The sequence below is a fragment of the Stereum hirsutum genome (genome assembly GCF_000264905.1).
Source record: "Stereum hirsutum FP-91666 SS1 unplaced genomic scaffold STEHIscaffold_11, whole genome shotgun sequence".
Classification (NCBI taxonomy): domain Eukaryota; kingdom Fungi; phylum Basidiomycota; class Agaricomycetes; order Russulales; family Stereaceae; genus Stereum; species Stereum hirsutum.
Genome location: NW_006763141.1, coordinates 84174 through 110425, shown reverse-complemented (window position 1 = coordinate 110425; position 26252 = coordinate 84174). Strand labels below are relative to the sequence as shown.

At 51.3% G+C, this 26252-nt stretch overlaps 6 protein-coding genes across 6 annotated transcripts; 5 read left to right on the top strand and 1 right to left on the bottom strand.

The window, feature by feature from the left end:
- The first annotated feature begins 2175 nt into the window (after positions 1 to 2175).
- Positions 2176 to 4276, top strand: STEHIDRAFT_100212 (uncharacterized protein). Its single transcript, XM_007306307.1, has 7 exons — positions 2176 to 2792; positions 2896 to 2905; positions 2974 to 3071; positions 3134 to 3547; positions 3618 to 3653; positions 3714 to 3787; positions 3855 to 4276. Exons 1-7 carry the CDS (start codon positions 2191 to 2193, stop codon positions 4223 to 4225), a joined length of 1605 nt encoding a protein of 534 aa, XP_007306369.1. The 5' UTR covers positions 2176 to 2190; the 3' UTR covers positions 4226 to 4276.
- A 1696-nt stretch (positions 4277 to 5972) lies between these two features.
- On the top strand, positions 5973 to 8130 carry STEHIDRAFT_132626 (uncharacterized protein; the record flags this gene model as incomplete). Its single annotated transcript, XM_007306306.1, has 2 exons — positions 5973 to 6007; positions 6075 to 8130. The coding sequence occupies 2 exons, from the start codon at positions 5973 to 5975 to the stop codon at positions 8128 to 8130; spliced, it is 2091 nt and encodes a 696-aa protein (XP_007306368.1).
- A 2133-nt stretch (positions 8131 to 10263) lies between these two features.
- Positions 10264 to 10513, top strand: STEHIDRAFT_34758 (uncharacterized protein; the record flags this gene model as incomplete). Its single annotated transcript, XM_007306212.1, has 2 exons — positions 10264 to 10399; positions 10458 to 10513. Coding segments are annotated over 2 exons (192 nt in total), but the record flags the coding sequence as incomplete, so codon positions are not given.
- A 673-nt stretch (positions 10514 to 11186) lies between these two features.
- On the bottom strand, positions 11187 to 14415 carry STEHIDRAFT_112641 (uncharacterized protein; the record flags this gene model as incomplete). Its single annotated transcript, XM_007306305.1, has 13 exons — positions 11187 to 11323; positions 11478 to 11505; positions 11649 to 12400; positions 12470 to 12735; positions 12836 to 12983; positions 13046 to 13076; positions 13151 to 13345; positions 13425 to 13478; positions 13543 to 13598; positions 13662 to 13699; positions 13767 to 13870; positions 13927 to 14009; positions 14070 to 14415. The coding sequence occupies 13 exons, from the start codon at positions 14413 to 14415 to the stop codon at positions 11187 to 11189; spliced, it is 2238 nt and encodes a 745-aa protein (XP_007306367.1).
- A 1738-nt stretch (positions 14416 to 16153) lies between these two features.
- STEHIDRAFT_158893 (uncharacterized protein) lies at positions 16154 to 18346 on the top strand (the record flags this gene model as incomplete). The annotated part of the gene is made up of 7 exons (XM_007306304.1): positions 16154 to 16611; positions 16685 to 16880; positions 16955 to 17517; positions 17579 to 17865; positions 17936 to 18018; positions 18073 to 18137; positions 18193 to 18346. 7 exons carry the CDS (start codon positions 16154 to 16156, stop codon positions 18344 to 18346), a joined length of 1806 nt encoding a protein of 601 aa, XP_007306366.1.
- A 266-nt stretch (positions 18347 to 18612) lies between these two features.
- STEHIDRAFT_82078 (phospholipid-translocating P-type ATPase) lies at positions 18613 to 23436 on the top strand. Its single transcript, XM_007306268.1, has 16 exons — positions 18613 to 19004; positions 19054 to 19126; positions 19186 to 19344; positions 19457 to 19969; positions 20038 to 20312; positions 20408 to 20529; positions 20595 to 20755; positions 20815 to 20922; positions 20989 to 21771; positions 21839 to 21927; positions 21993 to 22182; positions 22238 to 22587; positions 22643 to 22700; positions 22760 to 22883; positions 22942 to 23021; positions 23087 to 23436. Exons 1-16 carry the CDS (start codon positions 18663 to 18665, stop codon positions 23218 to 23220), a joined length of 3561 nt encoding a protein of 1186 aa, XP_007306330.1. The 5' UTR covers positions 18613 to 18662; the 3' UTR covers positions 23221 to 23436.
- The last annotated feature ends 2816 nt before the right edge of the window (positions 23437 to 26252 follow it).

Below are 26252 nucleotides of genomic sequence, written 5' to 3'. Positions count from 1 at the left end.
AGGGTGGGGGGTTCGTCAAAGAAACCATCTGGGGCAAGGTGCGGGCTGCTTTTAACTCGTCAAAGTCCGCAAATTATGACATTCTCCATTCTCCGGAGCTCCTTCCAATTCGCTTTGTTCCTGGCTGTGGGTGACCCCATGACCTCGTCCAGCTACTAGAACTTATCATCCGATAATCCCGCTAATGATTTTGCGACGAGACGATCAAATTGAACGCGTAGTTTAAGAGGCCTTCCGTGCCCGAGTCGCTTTGAGGGATCAACAGAAGAAGAATCCGGACACTGTCACAATTCGACGTAAAACAGCATTTCAGAATCTTTTCCACGAGTGGGTAGAGGGCTGACCAGCGTGAGGAAGAAACAGCTCGAAATCGTCCAGAAGCAAGGCTGTCGTTGAACTTCGTCGAGCATGTCGGAAACATCCGGTCTTCCCGGACCGAGTGTGTTGATCGCAAACGCTCAAAGTCCGTGATGACGTACAGTGCGGGGCCGGCGGGGTTGTGGGGCTCCACGGGCGCCCCGCAAGCGAGAACTGCAACCAACCCGCAAGTCCCGGCGGGACCAGCGGAATCCAAGCGGAATCCTCCGCCCTCTCATCCTGCGTTGCGCCATAGCCTGATGGACAGACGGAATCAAGCACCCATCCTCTTCGTCAAAGTATCTTTGAAAAGAAGATGCAAAGACCCATCAGGATCAAGCTTAAAAAGAAACTTCTCGGAAATTTTGCTGCAATCTTCTCGAACCCTCACAACCTTAACGCCTCCTTCTCCTCTGGGCTACCCTAGACCAGTTCCTCTTCCCCAATCTTCACCTTCCTCGTCCTCAAAGCGGTGGAGGGTCAAGAAGGTTCGGCGAAATCTCGCACTACTTCGCGTCCTTTGGCTTTCCGAGGCTTTCCGTCACCTTCAGTACGAAACTGAGTAACATATCTTGGGATCCACTTGTTTATCGGGCTCGCTTTATCGGACTTACCTAGCCTCTGGTATGCTCCAAATTCATTACCTGAGGAGATCAACGTACTGTCTCAATCTCTCCGTTATGTGGTGACAGAGATGTTGTTGGGCCTCGTTAACAAGAGGGCAGCGGACTCGTCGTTATATACCGCCGGCGTGAATCGGGCTCGTTGACAGAGGAAAAGCCCGATTTTCTTGGCACCTCCCTATTCGAGTACTTACACCTACTTTTGGATTGTTCCTACTCCGGGTTGGACGGTCAGGCTCGCTCTTGGACACTTCCGAAGAGGAAGTTCGATCCAAGTATGTTTCAGTAGTTGGGTCTACCTCTGAAGATCTGATATCAGCGGTCGTGGGCGGCGAGAGCTTCTCTTGCTCTTATGTAGGATGGCTGGCGGAGTAATCGTGTTATCTCGCCAGGAATGGCTAGTTGGATAGCTGTTACTGCCATGTATGTATGCGTTCTTGCTCGGCGAAAATCGGGATAGGGCGTTTCTGGTGACGACGGCGTCTCACAATCTCTCACAATGCTCACTCATTGGACAGTCTGTCAAAGCAAGCTATATAAACGAAGAAGAGCAAGAAATTTCAACTATCGTCAGTACAGATTCGACATCCACAAGAGCAGAAATTCACAGCATACGAGGTTATGGTAACAATCTATGAACTTGAACGCGAAGACCAGGACGACAATTGTGGCCCAAACGTCTTCTGAATACGCTCACGCCACGTGCCACGTGGCGCATATCCAGATTCCAGGTCAATAGGTCAACTTCAACCTCCCAAACAGCGCCAACCACTACTGCAACTCCTCGAATATACCCTGCGAGACAGTAGACAGGTGTCAGGCCTTACTATGCTTTCGCCCATATTCTCACAACACGTCTGATGACCGTAATCAACTGCTCAAAATAAACAATTCCCAAGTCTCCACATGGTACATTCGCATAATACACGCTCTACTACATATGGTCGTAATATCTCTTGCCTTGCCTCGACCTTGATCTTGACGGTGACCTCTCGAGCTGAGGACTCCTGTCAATTGCGTACCAACATGGTTTTTGTCTCTATTCCCAGCTCTTTTCTGGTCTCTGTGATAGCTTGTCTACTTCCTCTCGTCTCGGCACAGACATGGTGCGTTTCTTGAACCTGAGGCCTATCGTGACCGTCTTCGCTTCATTCGACTCTTGTTATGAGCATACTGACAGCAATGAACTCCTAGGTGTGGCAAAGTATATATGCAAAATGAAACCGTCGTCCCTCCAGGCGGCAACTTCGCCACGCCAGCATCCAGCTCTACCCCACTTCTCGCCCTGCGCTGTAATCCTTCTCTGCGTCCATACCTACCTGAAGACGCGAACTCTGCATCGTTCGGTGGTGGTATTCTTGTCGACGCCCTTGTTCGGTTCTCCGAGATAGCTGGAGCAGTCCCAATCTCGCTTCCTGAAAACGCGACAGATACGATGCTCAGCGTGACCGCGAGTATCGAAGGCGTCGACGTCTCCTTCACACAGTCCACAGTTCCGCTGAACGGGACGGCTGAACTTTTCTTTGATCTCTCTGTACTCACGCCTCAAACCGAACCTTTCAATGTGACATGCACCGCAACCGATAGTACCAACACGACCTTCACGGCCACCACTCAGCTCTCGTTCCTGCCCGATCCGCCGAGTGATATCGGAAGTGTGACGAAGATGGACTTGAGGACGGGTGGGTTGTTGGCGAAGCCTCTGGGAGGAGATGGCGATTATGCGGCGGTATTTCCTGTGGGGTTTTATGGATCATTTGATGGGTACCTGGATGCGAACAAGTCGGTCTTGGAGACATTGAAGGCGCAAGGGTGAGCGGTCAATTACTCAAGTTTTGTGTCCAGGATATCGACGGATAGGGGCTGATCATGACCAACCGTGGGATTGGATGATGTATTCATGATAATGATATAGCTTCAACGTTGTGAGTAAAATTTCTTCTTCCTGTAAAACGCGAAAAGTCTATACTAATGCTATGTGGCCTATGCCCAGCTTCACCCAGTCCCTTCGTTCGACAATACGACCGCTTTGAACCAAATGCTCGATTGGATGGAAGAACTGGAGATGTACCTCATCTATGACATGCGAGGGTGCAGATCCACACTTCCTCTCGCCTCTCTCCCACTCTGACTTTCGTGCGTACGGCCTACAGCACTTACATGAACCTCACATCCGTAACCGCCCAAGTTGAATCTCTCAAGTCTCGCGCGAATCTTCTCCTCTACTACTCCGCCGATGAGCCCGACGGCCCGTCCGACCCAACTAACGGCACCTCCATCGCGCAGTCCCTTCTTACTTCTCTCGACCCGTATCACCCCACGTCGCTCGTTCTCAACTGTTTCGACTACTTCTTCGAAGACTACGCATCTGGTGGTGATATTATCCTCCAGGATGTGTACGAGATCGGGAATAATGTGACATTTAGTACGCAGTGGGGGACGGTCTGCACGGATGAACAGGGCGATTGTGGGTGTGATGATTGTAAGGGGGAGTTTGAGGATATTAGGACGAGGGTGGAAACGTTTAGGGAAAGGTTCGAGGTGTTAGGATGGGAAAGGGAGAAAAGGTAAGTTCTACATTTTCCGCACGCACGAGAGCAATAGTATACGCTTGACTGACCTCGGACTGGTTCGAAGGATGTGGACAGTCCCTCAGGGATTCGGAAATGACACGTAGGTTCATTATTTGTCTGCTGTCCATAATTAACTTTTGTTTATGCTTTCGCATGGCAGATACTGGAAGCGGTTCCCCACCGGAGCTGAATGGCTTATTGAGGCTATTGTAGGCATCAATGCAGGCGCTCTTGGTATGATCCCACAATTTTCCTTGTCCTAATCAGATCCGCTCATCTTCGATCATATTCTTTCACGTAGGCGTGACATCCTGGATCGACCCTACACCCGCTGATATCAAGTCCGCCGCCTCATCACTCGCACTCTCCGTACCCTCCCTCACGCCGTTCATCCTTCCCATCTTTCCATCCACGTCCACATTTAAACACGTCGTCACAGACGATCGAATCGACGTCGGTGTATGGACGTTGGCTCCAAGCAATCAGACGCTTCTGCTGGCTGCGAATCTGAACTATTTCAACGCGAGTATCGGGTTGAACGAAGTTTTGGGGGATGCGAGCTCGAGCGGAGTTGTGGCGCAGCAGGTCTTGGATGGAGGTGCCACTCTGGATGCGCAGGGTGGACAGATTGTGTTTGGGAGTGTACAGAGTGGGGCTTGGATCGTTGGATGAGGGCGTTAGGGTGTTGTATGGTTTGTATACTTTGCAAAACATTCAACTTTCTTGGTGCATCACAGGAAGGCGTGTACACAAGGGGTGAGTACTACGTGCGGGAGCGATATTCAATCGTGTGAGTCGCGATAGACAACCTTTTCTTGGGGTTTGTAAGAATGGTCGAAAGAATCTGTTGCTGAACTATCGAAATTCATCTTGCCCGTCAGAGCACTGGTGTCTTTGCATTGTCTCATCCTTGTTCTGCTTCCCACGCCACCGACGCGTATGTCTGCGTCCCTCTGCGCCCGCATCGTATGTCGGGCTTTGCCCCTCGTTCTACTGATCCCCATTTGATGTCGGCTGCCGGATGGGAGCTATTGCCAGGTTGGTCCTCCCTTGGAAAAGCATGTGGACGAGACGTCTACTTTGTCAATGCACCTCAATCAGCATGCCGCCCAATCTCTCTCACGCTGCAGCCTGATGTATTCCTCTCGAACACTTCGAACGTCTTTCTGAAGTTCCCTTCGTGAACCACCTCGTCTACTTTCTCATCGAACACCGTACGACACACCCTGAGAACGAACGTTCTGCGAGCTCTTCTCAAAACCCATGGACACTCTGGCGACTGTGCTTCATATGCAGATTACAAGCATCATCCATTGCGCGAACTTCACAGTGCTGTCGCCAAATGACTCGAGAGGCCGCAAAGACATTCTTGAGTAGGCTCTCCACAAATAACTATGATAGACAACAGTATCGAAGCTGCATGATGGTTCGTGTGGGACAACGCTGAGGCTGTTGGCCGAGGAGCCATTTATATAGGAAGGTGCGTTCTCTCGTGTGACCTCGATGCATTCTCGCACGAACTGCGTATATGCTCCCAGCGGGAATAATCAGCCTCGGATCGCGAAGTGAGAACGGCAATAGAGTTCGGTTCTTCAATGGCGGCGGTGCGACCGCCGACGCCACTGTCAAAGCCGCATTCCTTGCTGCGATGGCTGGAATATCGGCTCGGGCACCGCAACAGCATAATAACGTTGTTTACGTTTGGGACATGTTATGTAGTTGATCAGGCAAGAGAACCTGCACTGAGCAATGTGATCCTTGCTGGACCTATTGTAAGTGGTCGAAGGTTATTTTGTGTGGCTCCGCTTTTCCCCCTTCCTTCCACGCATGATGAGGGGTCAACTGAGCATTGAATACATGCCGCATGATTGGCTCGATACATAGGCCTCTGCCAGCAGCCCTTCCACGGAACTGTTGCCTGTTTTCGACCCAAATATATAGCACAACCTCGGTATCCGATTATGACGCGATACTCAGAAGCCTTCGAATGAACTCACGGATGGCTGCGATACGTAGGACTGTGTCCATGGGATCATGGATGGTCGCTGAATCACCGCTCGAATACCTTTCGGGCCCCTTTGACGCTGTCGAAGACGTCGAAATTCGACCTCGTAAGCGGCCGTAGTATACCCAGGACGCCACGACACGTGACGATTGATGTAATGCCTTCGACGAGTATATCATGGGCCGGTTGCAGAAGTGGAACGTGTTTCGGTCCTGTTTTTGCATTCCTGCTGCTAGTCGGTCATACGACGACTTCTTCTACCCAACTACCATCGCGCAAGGGAGTCTTCAAGACCATATATTCCTGTTCTGCCCACTTTCGACTTGTTTCTGTCCTTTGACGGGTGAGTTTATTCATTCTTCGCGAACTATACTCTACTACAGCATTGTGCAGGCTTTGCTCAAAACTCAAACTATGTTGTTCTCCAAAGCTATGCTCGCACAACGAAGGTACGTGTCTATCCTGCATCGTGTATAATCCTGAGAGCTTTCTTCAAGATCCTAACTATCACTACAGCTCCGACCTAAGCGCGTACAGGAGTTCCGTCGCCTATCCCCGAGCACTGGCTCTCGACCACCCTGAACACATCGATGATCATTTCCTACACCATGCAGAGGATGTGCGCGCAAGCATCGACAAGGACCTTCTAGCTCTTCGCAATGCCTTCGCTTTGTCTCAGACTGATCGAAATGCGCTCTCCCCGATATGCCGTCTCCCATCCGAACTACTCGCTCAGATTTTCGCTGCTATCGACGATACGCCCCGACGCGCCCGAACTCCTACCTCTAAAGGCTCTCCATACACTAGTCTCGGATGGATCAATGTCACCCACGTATGTCGTCACTGGCGCTACGTAGCTCTCGAATATCCTCGCCTTTGGCGCAATATCTCTTTTACTCTCGGATCGGCCTGGACATCCGAGCTCCTTTTACGTTCGAAGGCCGTCCTCATCTCGCTATCCCACCTCACCGAGCCCTCGTTCGTTCCTTTCGATGCCATCCCTCTCGCTTCGCATCTCGATCATACGGAACACATACATATCCGATCAGACAATAACTCCATGCGTGCGCTCTTCAAACATCTGTCGCACCCGGCGCCTCACCTGCGGGGTCTACATCTGACCACAGTACCTACTGGCGGTTTCATGAGGTCGAGGATGGCACAGCCAGTGCGCCTACCGGCCGCCTTGTTCGAAGGGGTTACACCGGCACTGGAGCAAGTTAGCTTGACGAGATTGCATGTCCCATGGGCGGAGTGGCCTTTCCGCGGTCTTCGCCACCTGGCTGTGACACTCCCGAATCCCCACCTCCTACCGCTAGACAATAGTGCGCTACCCACACTTGATCAGTTGTTGGACGTTCTCTCGTCTTCGCCGGATCTTGAAACTCTACGTTTGGGCCACACGATTCCGCCACTTGCCCCTTACACCACTTCGCTTCCGCTAAAGTTCCGCACGGTCAGGCTACCTAATTTCAAGGAGCTGTTTTTAGAAGGTCGACCGCTAGAATGCGCGAATTTGTTGAGGAGTTTGCAGATTCCTCGGGGTGCGAGGGTGAAGCTGGATTGTGCGAGCGAGGGGGAGGACAATGACGAATGTGACGTCCTGTTGGCGCTGATAAGGAAACAAGTGGACGGGCATGTCGAGGAAGAGGAAGAGGAGCAGACAACGGTGGAAGGAAGGGTGACTACTCTCTGGATCAAAAACTATGCGAATCATGTTGCAATTACGACTTGGGCCGAAGACATCCCTTCACCACACCACCACTCTCTGCTCTCATTGTCGTCAGCTCCCTCTTCTCCTACCACTTCGCCAACTACTTCACCATCATCATCAGACAGCTCGTCGCCACTCCCACCACCAGCAATCGACATCTCGTTCACTTGGCCCGCGCATATTACTCGTTCCGTCCCCACTATCGCCACACCGCCTTCTCCTCAGTACATCAACAACCCATTCGTTTCCTCAATATTTTCTTCGCATTCGCCTTCTCATTATTCGTTGCCTAACCCACCTCCCGCCCCGACCATCTCTTCCTCGGACATCCTCCTGAACAACATCTGTTCTCACCTCGGTGTGGAAGCCGAACCTGGCCGAGACGTGCGCACCGTCATCATTTCCACCTCTTTACTCGTCACGAAAGAGAGATGGAGGGAGGCTTTCGGAGAAATGAAAGGGTTAAGGGGTGTCGGTGCGAGCGGAGAAGCGGGTATAGGGTTGATTGAGGCGATGGATGTGGGGCGTGGTGAACTGGAGCAGAACATGTTTTTACCGTGTTTGGAGTGTGTGGAGCTGTACGCGGTGGATTTCAGGTCGCGGTCGAGGGTCGTTAGCGAGGACGATCCCAAGGGGCCGTTGTCTAGGGTGATGAACTCTCTGAGGACCAGACAGGCGAGTGGAAGGCCATTGAAAACGCTGAAGATCGCCGAGTGTACGGTCAAGGAGGAGTGGGTCGAAGAGATAAAGAGGGTTATGGGACGTGCAGGTGGGATGGTGGAATGGGATGGGTCGATGGGTTTATTGGCAGAGGCAAGTGATAGTGGCGACAATGGGTCGGTGCGGGTTTGGTCATGAATAACAAAATATCGAATGTTCGACAATACCCTTTCAATGGTATGCTATCGCTCTCCTCCCTATGAGTTATAACTGATATATATGTCCAGGAAGCGTTGCTGCATTGGATAACCTCGTCACCGCGACGGCAACACTTGTATTATCACCTGCCATCAACACTATCGACAATTTCGTTTTAATTTGGGTTGCTGACGTTGTCGCGCTTCCATTCCCGCTATCAATGTGCTGTTCAAGTCCGTATGCCGTGCTCATCCCGTCTCTAGGTAGCTTTCGATCTCTGCCTGCAAATGTTTTCATCAACAATTCTTTGTACGATTATCTACAACCGCCACTCTGTTCTCATACCCGATACCAAAACAATTTCTTGATTCTCGTGACGGATACCTGACTGTTTGAACGTGATGCTACAGCGTCGGTCGTTACCGGCTCGCGACTGATGGAGTTTTCGAGCTGTTCTTACAATCGACCTCTATAACCTCAGGCAGTCAAGAATCTGGAGAATCTTTGCGCCACTTTTATCTTCGACAGCTGAACATACAGAGGAGAACTTCGGCGGGCCTGCTCGTATCGCTGGGCCGGTTGGCGCCACAACATCCTCAGCAGAAGAGTCAGGTGTGCTGCTTTTCTGCTTCCCGTCCACTTGCCCTGCTCTCTCTGACTCTCATCTGACTTCTCTGGCACAGTCGAAGCTCTAAATTCTCGCATGCCTGAGCGGCTGATGAAACACAAGACATGCGAAGGTTCAAGCATGCAAAGCCACTGAACATGCACCTCGTCAAACATTGTGCGTCATATAAGACGTCCGGCCTTTACTTTATGACTAGTTGGTCTTCCTCTGCGCCTTTGGCATATATCGATCACAATGGCTATATTTTCTTGCAGTGGCAGTTTCAGTCATATAATCTGCTTCCTTTTAGCGATCCTACCACTAGCTCTAAGCGTTTCATGGATTGTTCCTGGAGCGGTCTGGTATGACACGGACGGCAACCGGATTGATGCTCATGGAGGTCAAATCCTGAGAGTGAATGATACATTCTTCTGGGTACGTCAATCTCCCATGGCGCTGTCCTCCCTGCACCAAAATGTGTTACGCGGGTAGGTCGGCTCAGCATACGCAGATAATGCGTATCTGCCAAACATACACTCCTCCTCCGACCTGATGAACTGGAAACATGAGGGGATCGCAGCGCCAACCGGAAATATGTTTCGGTTCGTTGTTCCCGCCTGAGATCTACCTGCTGTTCCAACGCTGACGGGTGCCACAGACCGAAAATGTTTGAATCAGACGGAAGTTACTATGTATGTCCCTTAAACAGGCTGCTGCATCCTGCCTACCGTTTGACCGCCCCGTGAATAGATATGGGGCCAAGTCGATCGTACCGTCCAAGCCCTTGTATCATCGACGGTCAAAGGACCTTATTCGGTCTACGGTGTACCGTTTAGTCTCCCTCCGTATAATCGGAACTACACCGATGAAGGGATATTTGTGGATGACGACGGTGAGTAGAACACGTCCATGTATTGGCGACATAAATGTCTGATGTATTTTCGCCGTGCGGCAGGCGCGACGTACTTTATGACGAGTGCGGACTCGAACAACCTCCAAATTAATGCTGTTGTGGGTTCTTGTTCCGCGACCATGAAATCAGCAGAGGATTAACCATATATCAAATCCCTATCGTGGACGTTAGGCGCGAACCCCTCGGTTGGTGAATTGATGTCTGACATCGGTCAGCAGTGTTACATTCAGACTTCCGTCATCGTACTGAACCATCGGAATACGCAGAGGGAGCATGGGAAGCCCCTGGAATGCTCAAGTCGAATGGTGAGTAGACCGTTTCGTACACAGAGGCCAAGACGCTGCTGAGTTGCGCAACTTTAGGCGTGTACTACTTGATATCGTCGAATAAGACGGCATATAACCCAAAGTACTTCTTCCCCGCTAGTACGACTTAAAATACAAAACTCACTACTCACTTCATACCCGACGATTAGCCCAAACAAAGTCTTCTCTTCCACATCACTCTCTGGACCCTGGTCTTCTCCCGTCGATATCGCGCCTGAGTCTATGAACACTTACAGCTCTCAGAACAGCTTCGACTCAAGATCTCTGGCACCAACGAGACGACATGGATTTTCATGGGCGATGCGTGGGTTAACAATGGGTCCGCGAAGAGCAATTATGAATGGTTGCCCATTCGGGTCAACAATGTGAATTCGACCGTGTCCTTGGAAGATCTGGCGTACTGGAAGGTTGATATCCATACCGGTGAGTCAAAGGCACGAATCTCAAGTGGCGGAGGCAGAGACTCAGTACATGAATACAGGGCTCGTCCAGACTCCGTCGAGGAACAAGCGGTATCATGCAGCTGAGGCAGTAATACTCCGCCGTGATGCTAATGGTACGCATAGCGGTGAAGTCCGATTGCTCTCTGGGGCGCTGACCACCATCGTCCGTGGACATAATAGGTATCCAAGCCATGGGCGAACAATTGACACATGCCGGTGGCGAGCATGACCTATGCGGCATGGCCTCCGAGCAATGCTCATCGATGCAACCTCTCGTAGTCCACTCGGATGGGAATGTGACGTTTTCAAACATAACCGGCACAGGAAGTGCCCAATGGATTTCGGTCCATTATACCGTCAACAGTCCAACAGGTATGTCTAACTGTCGGAATAATGGATACGCAAGCTCATGAACCATCACTGTCCAGCGGGAGATGCATATCTCTACGTTAACGGCGAGAAGTTGAAGATTGCGGATATGAACTCCAGGGCAGAGCACCACCCTATAGTCCCCGTTAGGGTGACGCTTCGGATAGGTGATGAAAACGAGATTACATTCGCATGCGAGCAATATCGTGATGACATTCGTGAGCTATTCCAAGTTGGCACAACAATGATGTGATGCCCATTTTGATTATCGTTACCAGCATTCGAAACCCACTTTCAAGGCATTACAATCATCAACGACTGATCCATCGACAAGTTTCCTCTCGAGCTTTGTGATATGTGGTACCTTTGCCATGGCGATGAACTGTATTTACAGACACTCAAAAGACTGCCTCTGCACGTCTGCGAAGAGAGGCTAAGATTTCTTGTACCCGCCCAGTTGAGCTCGAGTGTCGTCTATGCCCAGGATCTGTCCTAACTTGCAATTCTTTGAGGGGCGTGAGGTGCGCGCTGCCTCCTGTGGTACATGATAAAAGTTGAGTGGCACTCTGGTGCAGATGAACACAAAAACTAGTCTCACTCTTTCGGTGCCTAGAAGCAAGACTGTTTCAAACAAGGCAGATATGTCCAGGAAAAAAATACCCCTCGAACACGCAAAACATGACACATACCGAGTACTAGACGTACAAGGATAAGCGACTAAACATACCATACCAACATAATAGCGGCGAGAAACATATCGTACAAATCCAAGTCACCCGGCATTTCACAAAGACATGTCGTTCGTAACCCCGTAGGAAGAAGGGGCCCCTCCAAAACCCTTAGAACATTGGCTTCCTCACAGGCTTCAGAGGCAAAGGATCGTCGTACAAGACCCTCGGGTCAAACTCCTTCACTTCCTCCATACCACTCTCAAGCTTTCCCGGCCAATACTTTAGATGCTCCGTCTTCCCGTATTCACCCGCTTGCTCGTATCTTCCGCCCAAGCTCGAGCCCCCAGACTCCTCAGATATCGGAAATGAGTCATTCCTACTCCGCAGCATCGTAGAGGCCTCTGATGCACCGTTTGTGGGCTCCTCCAAAGGATCGATACTAATGTGCAACCCAAGCCTCTTCTCGTTGACGAACCCATACCTTAACACGATCGGAACGTCATGCAGTCCATCCGGGTCCGCAACATGATGCTCTTCCACCTGTCTCGGTAATGTCTCTCGCTCATTCCTGTTCAGTCCCGCTAGAGCGATGGACGCAGGGTGCAGTGGATTGAACGGCAGATCTCGAGCCGTATGATTCTTCGTCATTCCTTGTACATGTACCGCGCTTGAATGCAATGCCGGGGAGTGCAGTGCAGATATGTAGATGTATCCAGAGAGTAGTGTGCCTGTGAGGATCACCGTGCTTGACGCGAACGCGAGAATGTGCCCAGATTTGGAGCCGAGACGTGTGCGGGTGGTAGTATATGTGTAGGGTTGTTGAGAGGCAGGAGTGTCGTAGGAGGAGAGAACGGTGGAGTTTGAAGTTTGGAAGGCGTACATCTCTGTTGCTCCGACGGAGACCATGGTGCGAAGAGCCTCCTGGAGAGCGAAGACGCGGTCTGGAGATATGAATGGCAGAGTTCAGCTTTTGAATGGGTTGATTGAGGTGAATGAACAATGATTTGTACCGGTTCCATTGGGTACATAACTAATCGGCTCCAATATTCCATCTTTCCCTTGCATCTTTATGAAAGCCATATCCGCAATTCGTGTTATGTTCAGGATAAACAACTGCGTGGGTTGGGCTTCACCACTGTTGGTGCACTTGAAGTCGGTATCCGGGTTGGGTTCAACGGAAACGCCGCCGGTGATGCGAATGGGCTCGAGGGTCTGATAAGCGGCAGTCTTGCATTGAATTTGAGAGGACGTCATGGCATCAGCATATGCTGCAAAACTATGGGTCGAAGTAGAAATCATGGTCAAGATCGAGAACAAGAATGCATAGAATATGCTTCAGGGGGGCAGAGGTTGTCTTTAAGAGAAGCTTGACGTACTTGTACATACTCAAAGTTGAATTTCCCGAGTTTGGATCCATCTGCCAGGTCGCCACGATGGTTCCGGTGGAGAACTGAATGCCGTATTGTGGGTCCTGGCAGGAAATGGGAGTTGTACTGTTGTCGCAGAGGGAGGCACCGACTACTCCTATACGGAGAAATATGGTCTTAGCGTGATATAGAGGTAGAGAAATAAATGAGGCTACATACCTTGAGGTACGCCTCCTGGAGGCGCGACATACTGCCGATCACACGACGCGAGTGAGTAAGAGTTGTCACATATAATGTTGAAGGGCAAATTGTTGTCAGACCCACCGTCACATTGAACCACTGCAAATCTTCCAGTTCTCTAGAACAGTTCACTTCTGCAACAACTCTCGGCAGACATGTGTCGAAGGTGTCGTCTGAACTGATATTCCGATTTTGGTTGTTGGTGATCGAGCTGACGTGAGTCGACATTGCAGAAGTGAAAGCACCGGAAAGGCCGAGAAGCGAAGATGGGTAAGAGACCTGAGTGATTGAACCAAACATGGGAAAAGTCCAAACATTAGTCGGGCCTCATACGGCAATAACAGTAAAATGGACGTACACCTTGGCGGGTTGTGTTGGTAGGGAAGGTTCCCCGGAAGGATTGCAGACCGGCCTACAGTAAAAGAGGGGAGATCATCGTCTCAGGTTCTGGATTCAAATTACAAACGAATGCATACGTTGTAGATGTCTCCGTAAGCGTAGTCTATAGGACAGTTAGTCCCATAGCTGTACGCTGAGTGAGACAGTCAGTACAAGGGTTCGCTGAGTTACACCTAAGGGATATTAGAGTACTGACCATTGGGGTTATTAGTCATGGCTGTGGCGTACTCGCACCTAGACATCCCCCACAACGACAATCAGAACCAAAGGAGATTGGGGGATGGGAATGGCTCTGGCTTACTCAATCTCAGGGATAATACCAGAGCTAGCAGAGAAGTCTACGACGGGTGTGCTTCCGGTGGTAACCCACGAGAAATCGGAAGGTGTCATGCTCGACACACAGACCTAAAGTCATTGTCCAAGTTAGTTCATACGCCAGAGCGCACAAAAGAAGTACATACAGTAGGAATCAACCCTTCACCCACGAGAAGGAGACAAGCAAGAGCGAAAAGCGGCGTCCAGGTAAACACGAGTTTGGTGTTCGCTGTTGGCAGACGGTGAGCGCGACCTCTTGTTGTAATAAATATCAAATCAGGATACCTACCAAGCGAATGGAGATGTCCCAAGTCTTGAAGAGTTAGACCATTGTCGACCATCTTAATCTTCGCATACTCTGTGATTAAAGCCGTAAAGGCTAGAACATTCACTGAGGTCACGCAAAGCCCAGTTAATGCACCAATTACGGGGAGAAATTTCTGGAGCATCTTGACGTGGTCATTGGTGTCCAGGAATATATCGTGTTGTTGAACTGTCCAAGCCAGCGCAAGGACGAGGAGATCAAGTGCAAGAGCCAAGATAATAAGCAGATGTCGTTTTCGGCGAATCCACCTGGAGGAAAGGAAGGGATTGGAGGCAACCTTGGATGTGGCGTAGACACAATGATCGTCCATAGCTGCTTTGTACCTTGGCTGAAGGCAAGAAGATAATGGAAAAGGGGCTGATTATTATCCTGAACTTTAACGTCTCCCCCAGCAGTGTTTTATACGCTTGAGAGCGAATATTTATATCCGCCATTGAATGATGAAAGGCGGCGCGCTCGCCAAGCGGATTGTATCGAACATCACGTTGTGATACTGTCCATGCGTCGAATGAAGCTATGTATACATGTGAGAATGGTAGATCCCTGTGGGGGATAGCTGCTTCTTGTTTCTATCTAGAGATGTGAGGTTTCCTGCGAGAAACGGCATAGAGCGCGATACCTACTCAATGGAAGGGAACGTTCGATGATGGCCGCTAAATGCAGACTGGTGACCAAGTTTGCTACGCGTGGGGGAGAGTGACGGCTGGCGCGAGTACTACGCTAAAGCAAAGCCGCACCCCCACAGGACGAGAGATGGGCTTTGATGAACAACCACATTAGAGCCAATTAGCTAATACCTGTCGTAGCCAGTCCACAAAAGTAAGCGAAAACATAGGATGACTGGGAGGCGGTTGACGCGTTGTAGCGTTGAGTCTAAGTTACTGTAAAAACGGATTCGAACGATACAAATTGCCGGGTCAGAGCGGACCATGCCACGTGGATGAGTACCGTTGAAGCGCTGAAGCGCTGATGCCCCGAACTTGTCCTGGAAGTCCGACTGCAGTACTTATTAGTGTCACGACCGCAGACTTAAGTATGTGTTTTCACTGCTGTATTTGCCGTCAGCCTGACCGTTATGATGATCGCCGTATACTTATAGCCCAAATCAGTCCAAAAACATAGTCTTCGTCTGATGGAACACCTCTGCGACACCTCTGGAACTTCTGGGTTACCCGCGGCTGTTGTATTCGGATTCAGAGTCACCAACAACATAGTACACGATCTCCACTGTTCTCCACCCGTCTTTGATTTTACGGCATTGAAACGCAATTGTCTTCTGCAACTGGGGAGACGATGTCAAGTTGAAGGGTGCTGAAGCCTTCAGGCATCTTTCGCCCCACGCGATGAAGCTTAGAGCCGCCATGACTTCATTTGCTCCATCTCAGTCTCACAGATCATGATATCTGTTCGCCGCTGTGCCACCAAAGCCACACGTCGCTGATGACTGATGAATTCCTCCGCATGAAGGGGATATATTGGGTGGCTGAACACGTTCTCAGGATGTCATTGGCAGCCTCATGTCGCCGCTCGTGTTGTAGACCCTTGTAGACCTCTCTTTTTTCCCGTATATCATCCGCTCTCATCAATCTAACTTCACTCTATAGTCTTGGCGCAAAGTTCGATGGTCTATGGACACCTCTGCATATTCTTCACACTGAGCATCGCATCTACACCCACGATATCTTTGGCGCTAGCGTTCACTTGAAGAACTTCGCAGGCGCAAGCGCACCGCAAGTCCTCGTGACGATTTCTCGGCCACATTACCCCAGGGCATGTCTACTTGCCGCCATCCTTGGGCCAGGACAAGGTCTCTTCTTTCCACGAGTCCCAGCTTCTGGATCCATGCCTTGCTTTATTCCTATGCACCGCAAGTTGACCCTTTTCTGCGTATCGCCATACCATCGATACGCCACCCAACCTTAATACTTATCCTCGGGGCTCACGCGTTCTCGGGTTGAGAACGAATCCTTCTGCTTCCTCTTCGGCGTGTTCTCATTCTCCTCTCCTCTGTGGTCTTCCTACTCGACTCTCTGCGTTCGCCACCCGTCATGTCCCTGGTGGTATTCTCATTCGGCTCATTCGGTGACATTGTCACCCTACTCAGCCTCACGAAGCGTTGTTGCCAAGCTCTCTGCGAGAGCACGGGCGCTTCACGGGACTACCAAGACCTAGTCCTTGAACTCTCCTCCTTCGCCTCCCTGCTCGAATCCATAAATGAAGTCATCTTCGACTCTGCCAATAGCAACCGTAGCATGAACATCGCGCAGGTCCGGAAAGAGCTTGAGCTGACGCTGAAAGAGGCGAAGAAGACGTTGCAGGGGTTCAATGCTGCGATTTTGGGCTATAAGGCGAGTTTGGGGGCGAGCGGAGGGACGGGAAGGAGGGTGAGGGACTCGTGGAGGAAGATTGGGTGGGCGTTGTTCAAGGCATCGGAGGTGGGGGATATGAGGAAGAGGTTGGCTGATTATCAGCAGAAACTGTCGTTTCTTATGGGTAGCTATCAAGGGTGTGTTTTCTCTATTCAGCTTCTCAGCCGATGCGTCTATGATACTGACATTGATAATCGCGCGCTCTCTTAGACATGGTCTCAATGACTTGGGCGATATGCAACGACAGCAAGAGGCCATCGTCGAGCAGCTCACTATACATGTCGTGCGACAGAATCAGTGGCTGGCTAAAGCTCCAGTAATGCCCCCCATGGGCAAGTCCATCACGTTCATTGGCCCGGGCGGGGACGAGTTTTCTCTTCCATATCAATTTTGCGACAGCCCAGATGTAATTATTATCTTCTATTCGCGAATCTATATTTTCATCCCGTTTCATAAGGCTGACGTATCTCGTGCTGATAGTTGCTGCATAGAATGCTCAGACAGTGTTACAGGGCCAGGCCCGGGGTCGGAGGCGGATATATCTTCAGAGGCGACTATGATATCACGGAACCGGGGAAGGATGCGTCGCTCACTACCGTCGACTTGGCGGATTGGAGGGCCTCGTTGCGCCATCCGGGGACGAAAATTCAGCTTACGGCGATCCTGTATGGGACGGAATTGAAGAAGCTGGAGGATGCTGAGGAGGGACTGGAGTGTCCAGGATGTAAGAGGATGGTGGCGTTGCCGGAGGAAGCGCTGGCGGCGGCGAAAAAGCAGAGTAAGGTGCAGAAGGCGAAAGAGGAAGCAGAGAGAATTAAGTGGGAGATTGAGAATGCGAGGAGAGCAAAATTTAAAGAGGAATACGAGAGGGAGCAGGCGATGAAGAACGGAGGAGCGGTAGAAGAGGTATCGAAGGAAGGAGATGAAGCGCCCAAGGAAGGAGATAAAGCGCCCAAGGAAGAAGATGACTCAGTGCCTAAGGAAGGAGATGGAGCGCTGAAGGAAGAGGAAAAGGTCCTAGAGGTCTTCAATAAATTCGAGTGGTGGGCGTTGCGTCTCTGCCCCTTCCGACAATATTGTACTGACTCCCATGGGTTGTGACAGCCCTCACTGCCACGAAAGCATCCCAATACCCGCCGAAAGACACCTGAATGCGGCGATCAGTCTAACATTCAAGCAGCCAGATCCTGCCACCTACGACTCATCTGCCTCTGTCACGGGCAGACCTGGACCATCCCTTGCTGTCGAACCGGCTGCGAACGACGACGACGACGCGATTGAGCTGACGAAGGGGCCTCAGCCTCCTGATGGTCCTCTGCATCTGCTGAGACATGCTCGGGTGTTGACAACGATGACGACGAAGTCGGCGATGCGTTATTTCAAGGATGATGGTTTGTGTCTCTGCCTTTTAAGCTCAGAATCTTATGATTACTCATGCCTCCGTGGTGTCGTTTGTTGCAGGCAATCATCAGTTCCTTTTTCGGACAATGAATGCGCATAAGGGAACTTGTGGTTTGTGGGAGGAGTTGCGAAAGAGGGGTGGTGTAAGCTTTTCAGTCACGATGGGAATCTGAAATTGAGGCTCATAATATACGCAGGGACCGATGACATGCCACATAGCTACAGCGACGACAAGAGAGAACTACCATTTGCATATGGTCTTGTAAGTTCTAGGCTCTCATGACTATCCAAATGCCGTTCTTAACCTAGGGTCTCAGGTCCCCCGTAGCGGTGAGAAACTATGACTACGACGTGTTGGACGGATTTGTCACGATAAATGAAAGTCTGTTGGAGCATTGGAAGAATCTTAGGATACAAAAGGGCATGGAGTTCAGATGGTGGGAGATGAGTATGCGGAAGCCTGGAGCCTGATGAGGCTTGTAGATGTACTCATGTATTTCTAGCTTTGCTTCTGCTGTTCTATCATCTATGGATTATGTACCAATATTCACCACTCACTATCCCGATCACGGAGTTGAGGAGTACTTAGTTGAGGATGTGAAGGCCGCCACCGCTACTTGAGCGCTTATGGAACGGAAACCCTCACGTGACGAAGCGGCAGGATGTTCTGTGCCACGCTTGTTACCAGCAGGCTTCCGGTGGCACCTTTATACTTTCCCGCTTACCTCCTTACCATACGCTCTTCTATGTCTTCCCAGTGACGAGCAGGATAATACTTGGACATTAAATGTCTGACATCCGGCTTCACTCGCTCGTACCAGCATCCAACTCTCGAAAGGCCCGCGGCTACGCCCGTCTGAGCAACACTGATTCGGATACCCCCAGCTCTCCTCTATCTCCCTCCGGCTCATCACCCTCACGCAACCAGCGAAGGGACGACATGTCACGCACAACTGGCGGCGCGAATAGCCCGCTATCGTCACGGAAACCGTTTTGGAAGGGGAAGAGGAGGGAGGAGTATGACGATGCAGAGGCAGAAGAGGAGGCGACGTTGCTCGGAGGAGGCGAGCAGGATGGCGCGTATCCGAACGAGGAGCAAGACCATGGGCCTTCAGACGCGGCTTCACAGGTAAACCTGACTATTTCTAGACCGTTTGATTTGTGCTAATAGAATACAGCGGTCAACGATTTCGCGGAAGAGCAAGTCTTCAACGAAAGACAAGTCCCGTACCATTCCTCTCCGTCCACCAGGTGTGCCACATACAGCAATCCTACTCGAGCATGTTTTTGAATAGCTATATCTTCTGCAGATAGTTTCCAAAAACGATATCCACCAAACATTGTGCGGAATCAGAAGTACAATGTCCTCACCTTCCTCCCTATCGTCTTCTATGAGCAGTTCAAGTTCTTTTTCAATCTTTATTTTCTCCTCGTCGCCCTCTCGCAGTTTATACCCGCTTTGAAGATTGGTACGTCCCATCTTATTCTCTTGATCTCCTCGTTTTCGGCTTTATGGAGCGTCGTACTCTGAGAATTATCGTAGCTTTACGAATTACCACTAATGTATCTACTGATTTGTAGGCTTTATTGCAACATACATCGCACCACTCGCCTTCGTTCTTCTCGTCACAATGGGCAAAGAAGCTTACGACGACTATAAACGCAATCTCCGTGACCGTGAAGCCAACTCTCAACGCTACCTCGTTCTCGACCCTTCTCCTTCCGCCACATCCACCCCCCACCGGAAATCCACATCGCGTTCGCCTTCCCATCATCACCGAACTGCTTCTCATCCCGACGATGACGAGGACCTAGAGTCAGGCCGGCTCAATTCTCATGATGATCTACCACACATGTATACACGCTCGGTTCCCTCGTCGTCGTTACGTGTCGGAGACTTGGTAATGCTAGAGAAGAACCAGAGGGTGCCGGCAGATTTGGTGTTGTTGAGGACGTCGGATGCTTCAGGGACGTGTTTCATAAGGACGGATCAGCTAGATGGAGAGACAGATTGGAAGTTGAGAGTTGCGGTGCCGGCGACACAGAAACTACCTAGTGAGGCGGAACTGGGCGGGTTGGATGCTGAGATCTATGGTGCGTTGGTCTTCATTGTTGTTAATAGGACCGTCACAAATGTATTTTCCGTGTGTTTCTATCTGTAGCCGACGCTCCCATCAAGGACATTCACACCTTCATCGGCACTTTCACGATCAACTCTCCTCCCTCCAACTCTGCGAATGAGGTCCCCATGGTCCAAGTACCCACCGTCGAGCCCCTGTCCGCCGAGAACGTGTTATGGTCAAATACAGTTTTGGCAGCGGGTAGTGCGGTAGGATTGGTCGTCTATACCGGACTGGAAACGCGAGCGGTGATGAACACGAGTCACCCGAAGACGAAGGTGGGGTTGTTGGATGAGGAAATCAATCGACTTGCGAAGGTGTGCATTTTTCTCTCTTTTCCTTGAATGTAACTTGCGCGAGTGGAAGCTAGATTTTGAATGTCGTTGATGCTTGTGATGGTGGTGTCTCGTAGATCTTGTGTGCTGTGACGTTCGCGCTTTCGGTGCTCCTTGTGGCGTTGAATGGCTTCCGAGGCTCGTGGTATATCTACGTCTTCCGATTCCTCATTCTCTTTTCGTCTATCATCCCTATCAGGTCAGTAAACACCGCCTTTTCCTTCCTAAATACCTCTGCCTGACCCGAGACATGTTATCTTCTAGTCTGCGAGTCAATCTCGACATGGGTAAAACCGTCTACGCGCACCAGATCATGAACGACAGCGAAATTCCAGGTACGATCGTCCGAACCAGTACGCTTCCTGAAGAACTTGGACGGATAGAGTACCTCTTAAGTGACAAGACCGGGACGTTGACACAGAATGGTACGTTTTCTCTGTTCAAAGGACCATGTCGACTGCACTGCTAATACCCAGGCGGACAGAAATGGAGATGAAGAAACTGCATATGGGAACGATGAGTTTCGGGTTCGATTCAATGGATGAAGTGGCACACCAGCTCGCGACCGCGTTCAGTGGACCCGGCGATCACTGTAAGCCTTTTCTTCTCGGATCGTTCCTACCCCCTCTTATAGTCTTATGAAACGACTCCACACCAGCCCACCTTCGCCATGGTTCCAGCACCGGCGCCCAACTCGCCACCCGCGGTCGCCGTGATATGTCCTCTCGTGTCCGGGATGTCGTTCTCTCCCTCGCCCTCTGCCACAACGTCACACCCGTTACGAATGACGACGGATCCATAACCTACCAGGCGTCCTCGCCAGACGAAGTTGCTATCGTCAAATGGACCGAATCCGTCGGACTCACGCTCACGTTCCGAGATCGCACGCGCATCGAGCTCAAGACACCGGCCGGACAGACCATCGCGTTCGAGGTCCTCGAGCTCTTCCCGTTCACGTCGGAGTCGAAGAGGATGGGGATTGTGGTGAGGGATATGCAGACGCAGGAGATCACGTTTTTGCAGAAGGGGGCGGACGTGGTGATGGCGAAGATCGTGCAGAGGAACGATTGGTTGGATGAGGAGACGGCGAATATGGCAAGGGAGGGTCTGCGCACGCTCGTCATGGCGCGGCGTAAGATGTCGGAAGCGAGCTATGCGGACTTTAAGCGTCGGTATCAGGAGGCTAGCGTGAGATTGGAAGGGAGAAACGAGGCGATGAACGCGGTTGTGGCGGATGGGTTGGAGAGGGAGCTGGAGTTGCTCGGGTTGACGGGTGTGGAGGATAAGTTGCAGGAGGATGTGAGATCGACGTTGGAGATCCTGAGGAATGCAGGGGTGAAGATTTGGATGTTGACAGGGGACAAGATCGAGACGGCAACTGTGATTGCTATCTCGACGAAGCTGGTGGCGAGGAATCAGTATATTCATCAGGTAGCGAAGCGTACGTCTCTTCTCTTCACCGATTGTTCTTGTTTCTTTGCCCTGACTGAGCGTCTGCGTTCATGCAGTGAAGACATCTGACCAAATTCGGGACGAGTTGGACTTCCTGCAGAATAAACTGGATTGCTGTCTTGTTATTGACGGAGAATCACTGCAGGTATGCGTAGCGCGTCACTGTCATTCCCAGGTTCTTGGCGTCGTCTAACCAGGTCTTTGGTACAGCTTTGCCTCAATCTGTTCAAGAATGAGTTTATCGAGATTACCACGAAACTGTCTGCTGTCGTCGCTTGTCGCTGTTCGCCCACCCAGAAGGCAGATGTGGCTCGTCTCATCCGTAGCTATACCAAGAAACGTGTGTGCTGTATAGGAGATGGTGGTAACGATGTGTCCATGATTCAAGCGGCGGACGTCGGTGAGTTCTCTCTTCTCCCCTATTCGTCTTACGAACTCATTTTTCGCTCTCATAGGCGTCGGCATTGTCGGTAAAGAAGGCAGACAAGCCTCGCTCGCAGCTGACTTCTCTGTCAACCAATTCAGCCACCTGACCAAGCTTCTCCTCTGGCACGGTCGCAACTCCTACCGTCGATCCGCAAAACTGGCACAGTTCGTCATCCACCGTGGTCTCATCATCTCCGTTATGCAGGCCGTGTTCTCTTCCATCTTCTATTTTGCACCGATTGCGCTGTATCAAGGGTGGTTGATGGTTGGATATGCGACGCTTTATACGATGGCGCCGGTTTTCTCGTTGGTATTGGATAGAGATGTGAATGAGGATTTGGCGTTGTTGTATCCTGAATTGTATAAAGAACTTACCAAGGTGAGACAATGTTTAGTTATTGTGTACAAGCCTGAACTGACTCTGTATTTCATAGGGACGAGCACTGTCGTACAAGACATTCTTCATGTGGCTCATGATTAGCGTTTACCAAGGTCTGTTACCCGTCAACTCTTGATATATGGACCTATCGACTCATGAATCGGTGGCATAGGGGCTGCAATCATGATTATCTCGCTTGTGCTCTTCGAGACCGAGTTCTTGAACATCGTCGCCATCTCGTTCACCGCACTGATTCTCAACGAACTCATCATGGTCGCTCTGGAAGTTACGATCTGGTCAGTCTGCCCTCACTGGTCTGTTTGACGCATGTACTAATAACTTACGCTACCCTAGGCATGTCTACATGATCGTATCCGAGATTGTCACGCTCCTCATCTACGCCGTCAGCATGTTCTTCCTTCAAGAGTACTTTGGTACGTCTCTATACCTACGGCCACATTTTTCAATGCAAGCGACTGACACTCTCGCACAATCGCAGACCTAAGCTTCGTGATGTCCGTCAGGTTTGCGTGGAAGGTTGCAGTGATTGTGGCGATCAGCGCTCTGCCTCTGTGGATCATCAAAGTCATCAAGAGTAGAGTCGCTCCCGCTGCGTCAAGCAAGCTGCTATAATACGATACATACTCACCACTAGACTTCTACGACGTTTTCTGGAACGATTGTGGGACCGCACTTACCTATGGACCCAACCTTCGCGGACCCTGATGGACCGATAAATTATGCCTGTAATTTCTTCGTCTCATATTTTTCTCGGGGCCTCTGCTCTCTCAGACTCCCACCTTTCCTCTTTCCTTTCGCGTACACTATGGAATATACTGCTTCTTCTCGTCATATTAACTTTTTACTTTGGGGGAAGCGTCGCGACACATGACATGGATGAAAGGATTGGCTGTTAGTGAGAACAAGTGGCGTTGGTGGTGCGCGTACGAATCGTATGTTGTATCATATCATAATGCTGCGATATGCAAGAGGGATTGGGAGTCACAAGAAAGAGAAACCCATTCCGTCGGGTCGATGCGAGAACTACAGGATGGGATTGTGGGGTAAAGAAATGTCAAAGATAAGGACGATTGGAAGTGCGAAAATAAAGAAGGAATGGATGGGACGAAGACGAGCGGGAGAACACGCAGAAAGACAGAGGCAGAGAGAAGATGAGAGTATTGCAGTGGATGGAAGCAGCAGCAATAAAGCAAAAACGAAGTGAGAAGAGAAAGATGAAAACGAATTTATGGGAAACAGTTCCTTCCACCCGCTAGGGTACCAACCCACTTACCATGTCACCGCTACCGCTCAACTTCCATTGTGCGGCGACGCAGGCGAGTTGTTCACCACGAACGGACTTCCAAAGAAGTGTCCATGACCATGGCCGGGCCCGTTAACATGTCCGTGTCCGTGTCCTGGTCCATGTCCATGAGCAGCAGGGTGCCAGTGTGGATCCGGAGCAGTACCACCTGGCCCGGTCCACAACGCGCTCCCAATCGGCGGTGCCCTCGGCGGCGCTCCTCCAAGACCTACTCCGCCGACCAAACCACTCGCGTTGACGTTCGCATTGAGCCCAACGCCAAACGCAGGTGCTGGTACCGGTGGAGGCATGCCCCAAGGAGGAACGCCCCTCGGTCCTGGCCCATGTCCCGGCTGTCCATGTCCATGCAGCCCATCTCCTCTCGGACTTCCAAACGGACCCATACCGATATTCCCTCCTCCACCCATGGACGTACTTCCGCCCATGCTCCACCCAGGAGCAGCGCTCGTTGTTGCTGCCCTTCGTCCAGTAGGCGGTTCCGACACGAACTCGTCGTCGTCTGCTGCAAGTGCTAACGAACCTGTAACGCCTGCTTTCCCGAGCGGACTGGGTGACCTTCGGATAGGCGAAGTTTGACCTGAGCCTGACGCACCAGAGCCAATGATGCCACTCGAGCTAGAGGAAGGTAAACCAGATCCGATCGACCCCTCGCTCGCACTTGGTCCAATTGCGCCTGGAGGACGGCCAATGGGTGCGATAGGAGTTGGTCTTCCAATCGTTCCAATAGCGGCCAAGTCGTTCACTGATGCTCGACGGCCAGAACCTGGAGCGAGGTTTGCCGGGGCGGGAGGCGAACCGATATGCGTCGCACTTGTTGGAGTTTTGGACGGGGGACCAATTGGGATTGGAGGAACGATGGGCCTACCGAAAGGACCATTCGCAGCTATCGGATGAGGACCAGAGGGACCGGCTTGCGGCTGCTGTTCTCTCGGGAAGTTCTGTTCGAAGGCGCTTCGAGGACCAGGCTGATAGTTTGGAGGTGGAAGTGGTTGACCATGGGGTTGGGGAGGGCCAGGTGGATGTGGAAGACCATTTGGAGGCATGTTCGACGGACCTGGAGGACCAAAGTTGCCGAAAGGTGTCGGAGGATAGCCACGTGGAGACATCATTCCGGGCCCTGGACCACTCGCAACTGGAGAGTATACCGGGGTCGACATCCCAGGCATAGGGTGGCCCATATGTGGCGTCATGGGAGGTCCGGGTTGAGGAGCGGCCGTGATGACAGCGGGTCGAGGAGGTTGTTGGTGTTGAGGGTGCTGGGGTTGAGGCGGTTGAGAGAGTTGCTGCTGTGACTGGGATTGAGGAGTATGTGGAGGTTGGTGTTGAGAAGCCTGGGACTGGCTTGAGGTAGAGGGAGTGATGACAGGCGCAGGAGTGGGTTTATTGAGGATCTTTTTCGGAGTGACATGGTTAGGCGACCGCTGAGATGATCCAGAAGCTGTAGGATTTCTTGGAGAAGTCGGTGACCGAACATTGTTCTTCGCCGCCGATGCAGCAGCAGCCCTTTGTTGTTGCTGTTGCTGTTTTTCTTTCTCCTTTTCCTTCTGCTCCTTTTCCTTCGCCTCCCTTGCCTCCTTCTCCTCCTTCTCCTTCGCCAGCCTCTTCTCTCTATCTTCCCGTTCCTTTTCCTCTCTCTCCTTCTTCGCCAACGCAGCAGCAGCCCTCTCCGCCTTCTCCCTCGCCTCTCTTTCCTCCTTCAGTTTCCGCTCCTTCTCCTCCCTCTCCCTCCTCTCCGCCTTTGCCCTCTCCTCTTTCTCCTTCTTCTTCCTCTCCCGCTCTGCCTCCCGCTCTTTCTCCTCTGCTAGACGTTTCCGCCTCTCCTCCTCTTTCCGTTGCTTCTCCTCCTCGGCAGCCTTGCGGGCGGCTTCGCGCTTGAGACGTTCCTCTTCACGTTTCTTGCGCTGCATCTCCTCCTGCTTGGCTTGCTTGGCCTTGAGAGCGGCCTCCTCGGCTGCTTTCTCAGCAGCCTTTTGAGCCTTCTCTTCCTCCTTGGCCAGCTTTTGCAGCCTGCGTCACATACAACAGTCAACACCATCACATCCCACGACAAAGGCATCACCACGATCAAAGCAGGCGATAAAAAAAAAGATGATGAACGCACCGCTTCTTGTCTTTCTTCTTCTGGTTCTCCTTCGCCTTCTTCGCCTCGCGCTCTTTCGATGCCTTATCCTCGTCCTCCAGCTCACGCAAAAGCTGTAGCTGCCGCTCCTGAGCGACCTTCTCACGATAAGCCTGCAGTACCCGCTGCTCGAACATTCGCGCGGCGAAGATGGAGAACATCTTCTTGCCCTCTTCCATCTTCTGCTCTTCCGTCAGGACCTACATTGCCCCATGCAGAACA

What these genes read in the sequence shown, in the direction of transcription:
- STEHIDRAFT_100212 (XM_007306307.1), top strand. Translation starts at nt 2,191, where the DNA reads ATGCAAAATGAAACCGTCGTCCCTCCAGGCGGCAACTTCGCCACGCCA. An exon ending in CTCATCTATGACATGCGAGG is followed by an intron (nt 3,072 to 3,133) that starts GTGCAGATCCAC and finishes TACGGCCTACAG; the next exon opens with CACTTACATGAACCTCACAT. An exon ending in GGATGGGAAAGGGAGAAAAG is followed by an intron (nt 3,548 to 3,617) that starts GTAAGTTCTACA and finishes ACTGGTTCGAAG; the next exon opens with GATGTGGACAGTCCCTCAGG.
- STEHIDRAFT_82078 (XM_007306268.1), top strand. Translation starts at nt 18,663, where the DNA reads ATGTCTGACATCCGGCTTCACTCGCTCGTACCAGCATCCAACTCTCGA. An exon ending in TATTCATCAGGTAGCGAAGC is followed by an intron (nt 21,772 to 21,838) that starts GTACGTCTCTTC and finishes GCGTTCATGCAG; the next exon opens with TGAAGACATCTGACCAAATT. An exon ending in TGTATAAAGAACTTACCAAG is followed by an intron (nt 22,588 to 22,642) that starts GTGAGACAATGT and finishes TGTATTTCATAG; the next exon opens with GGACGAGCACTGTCGTACAA.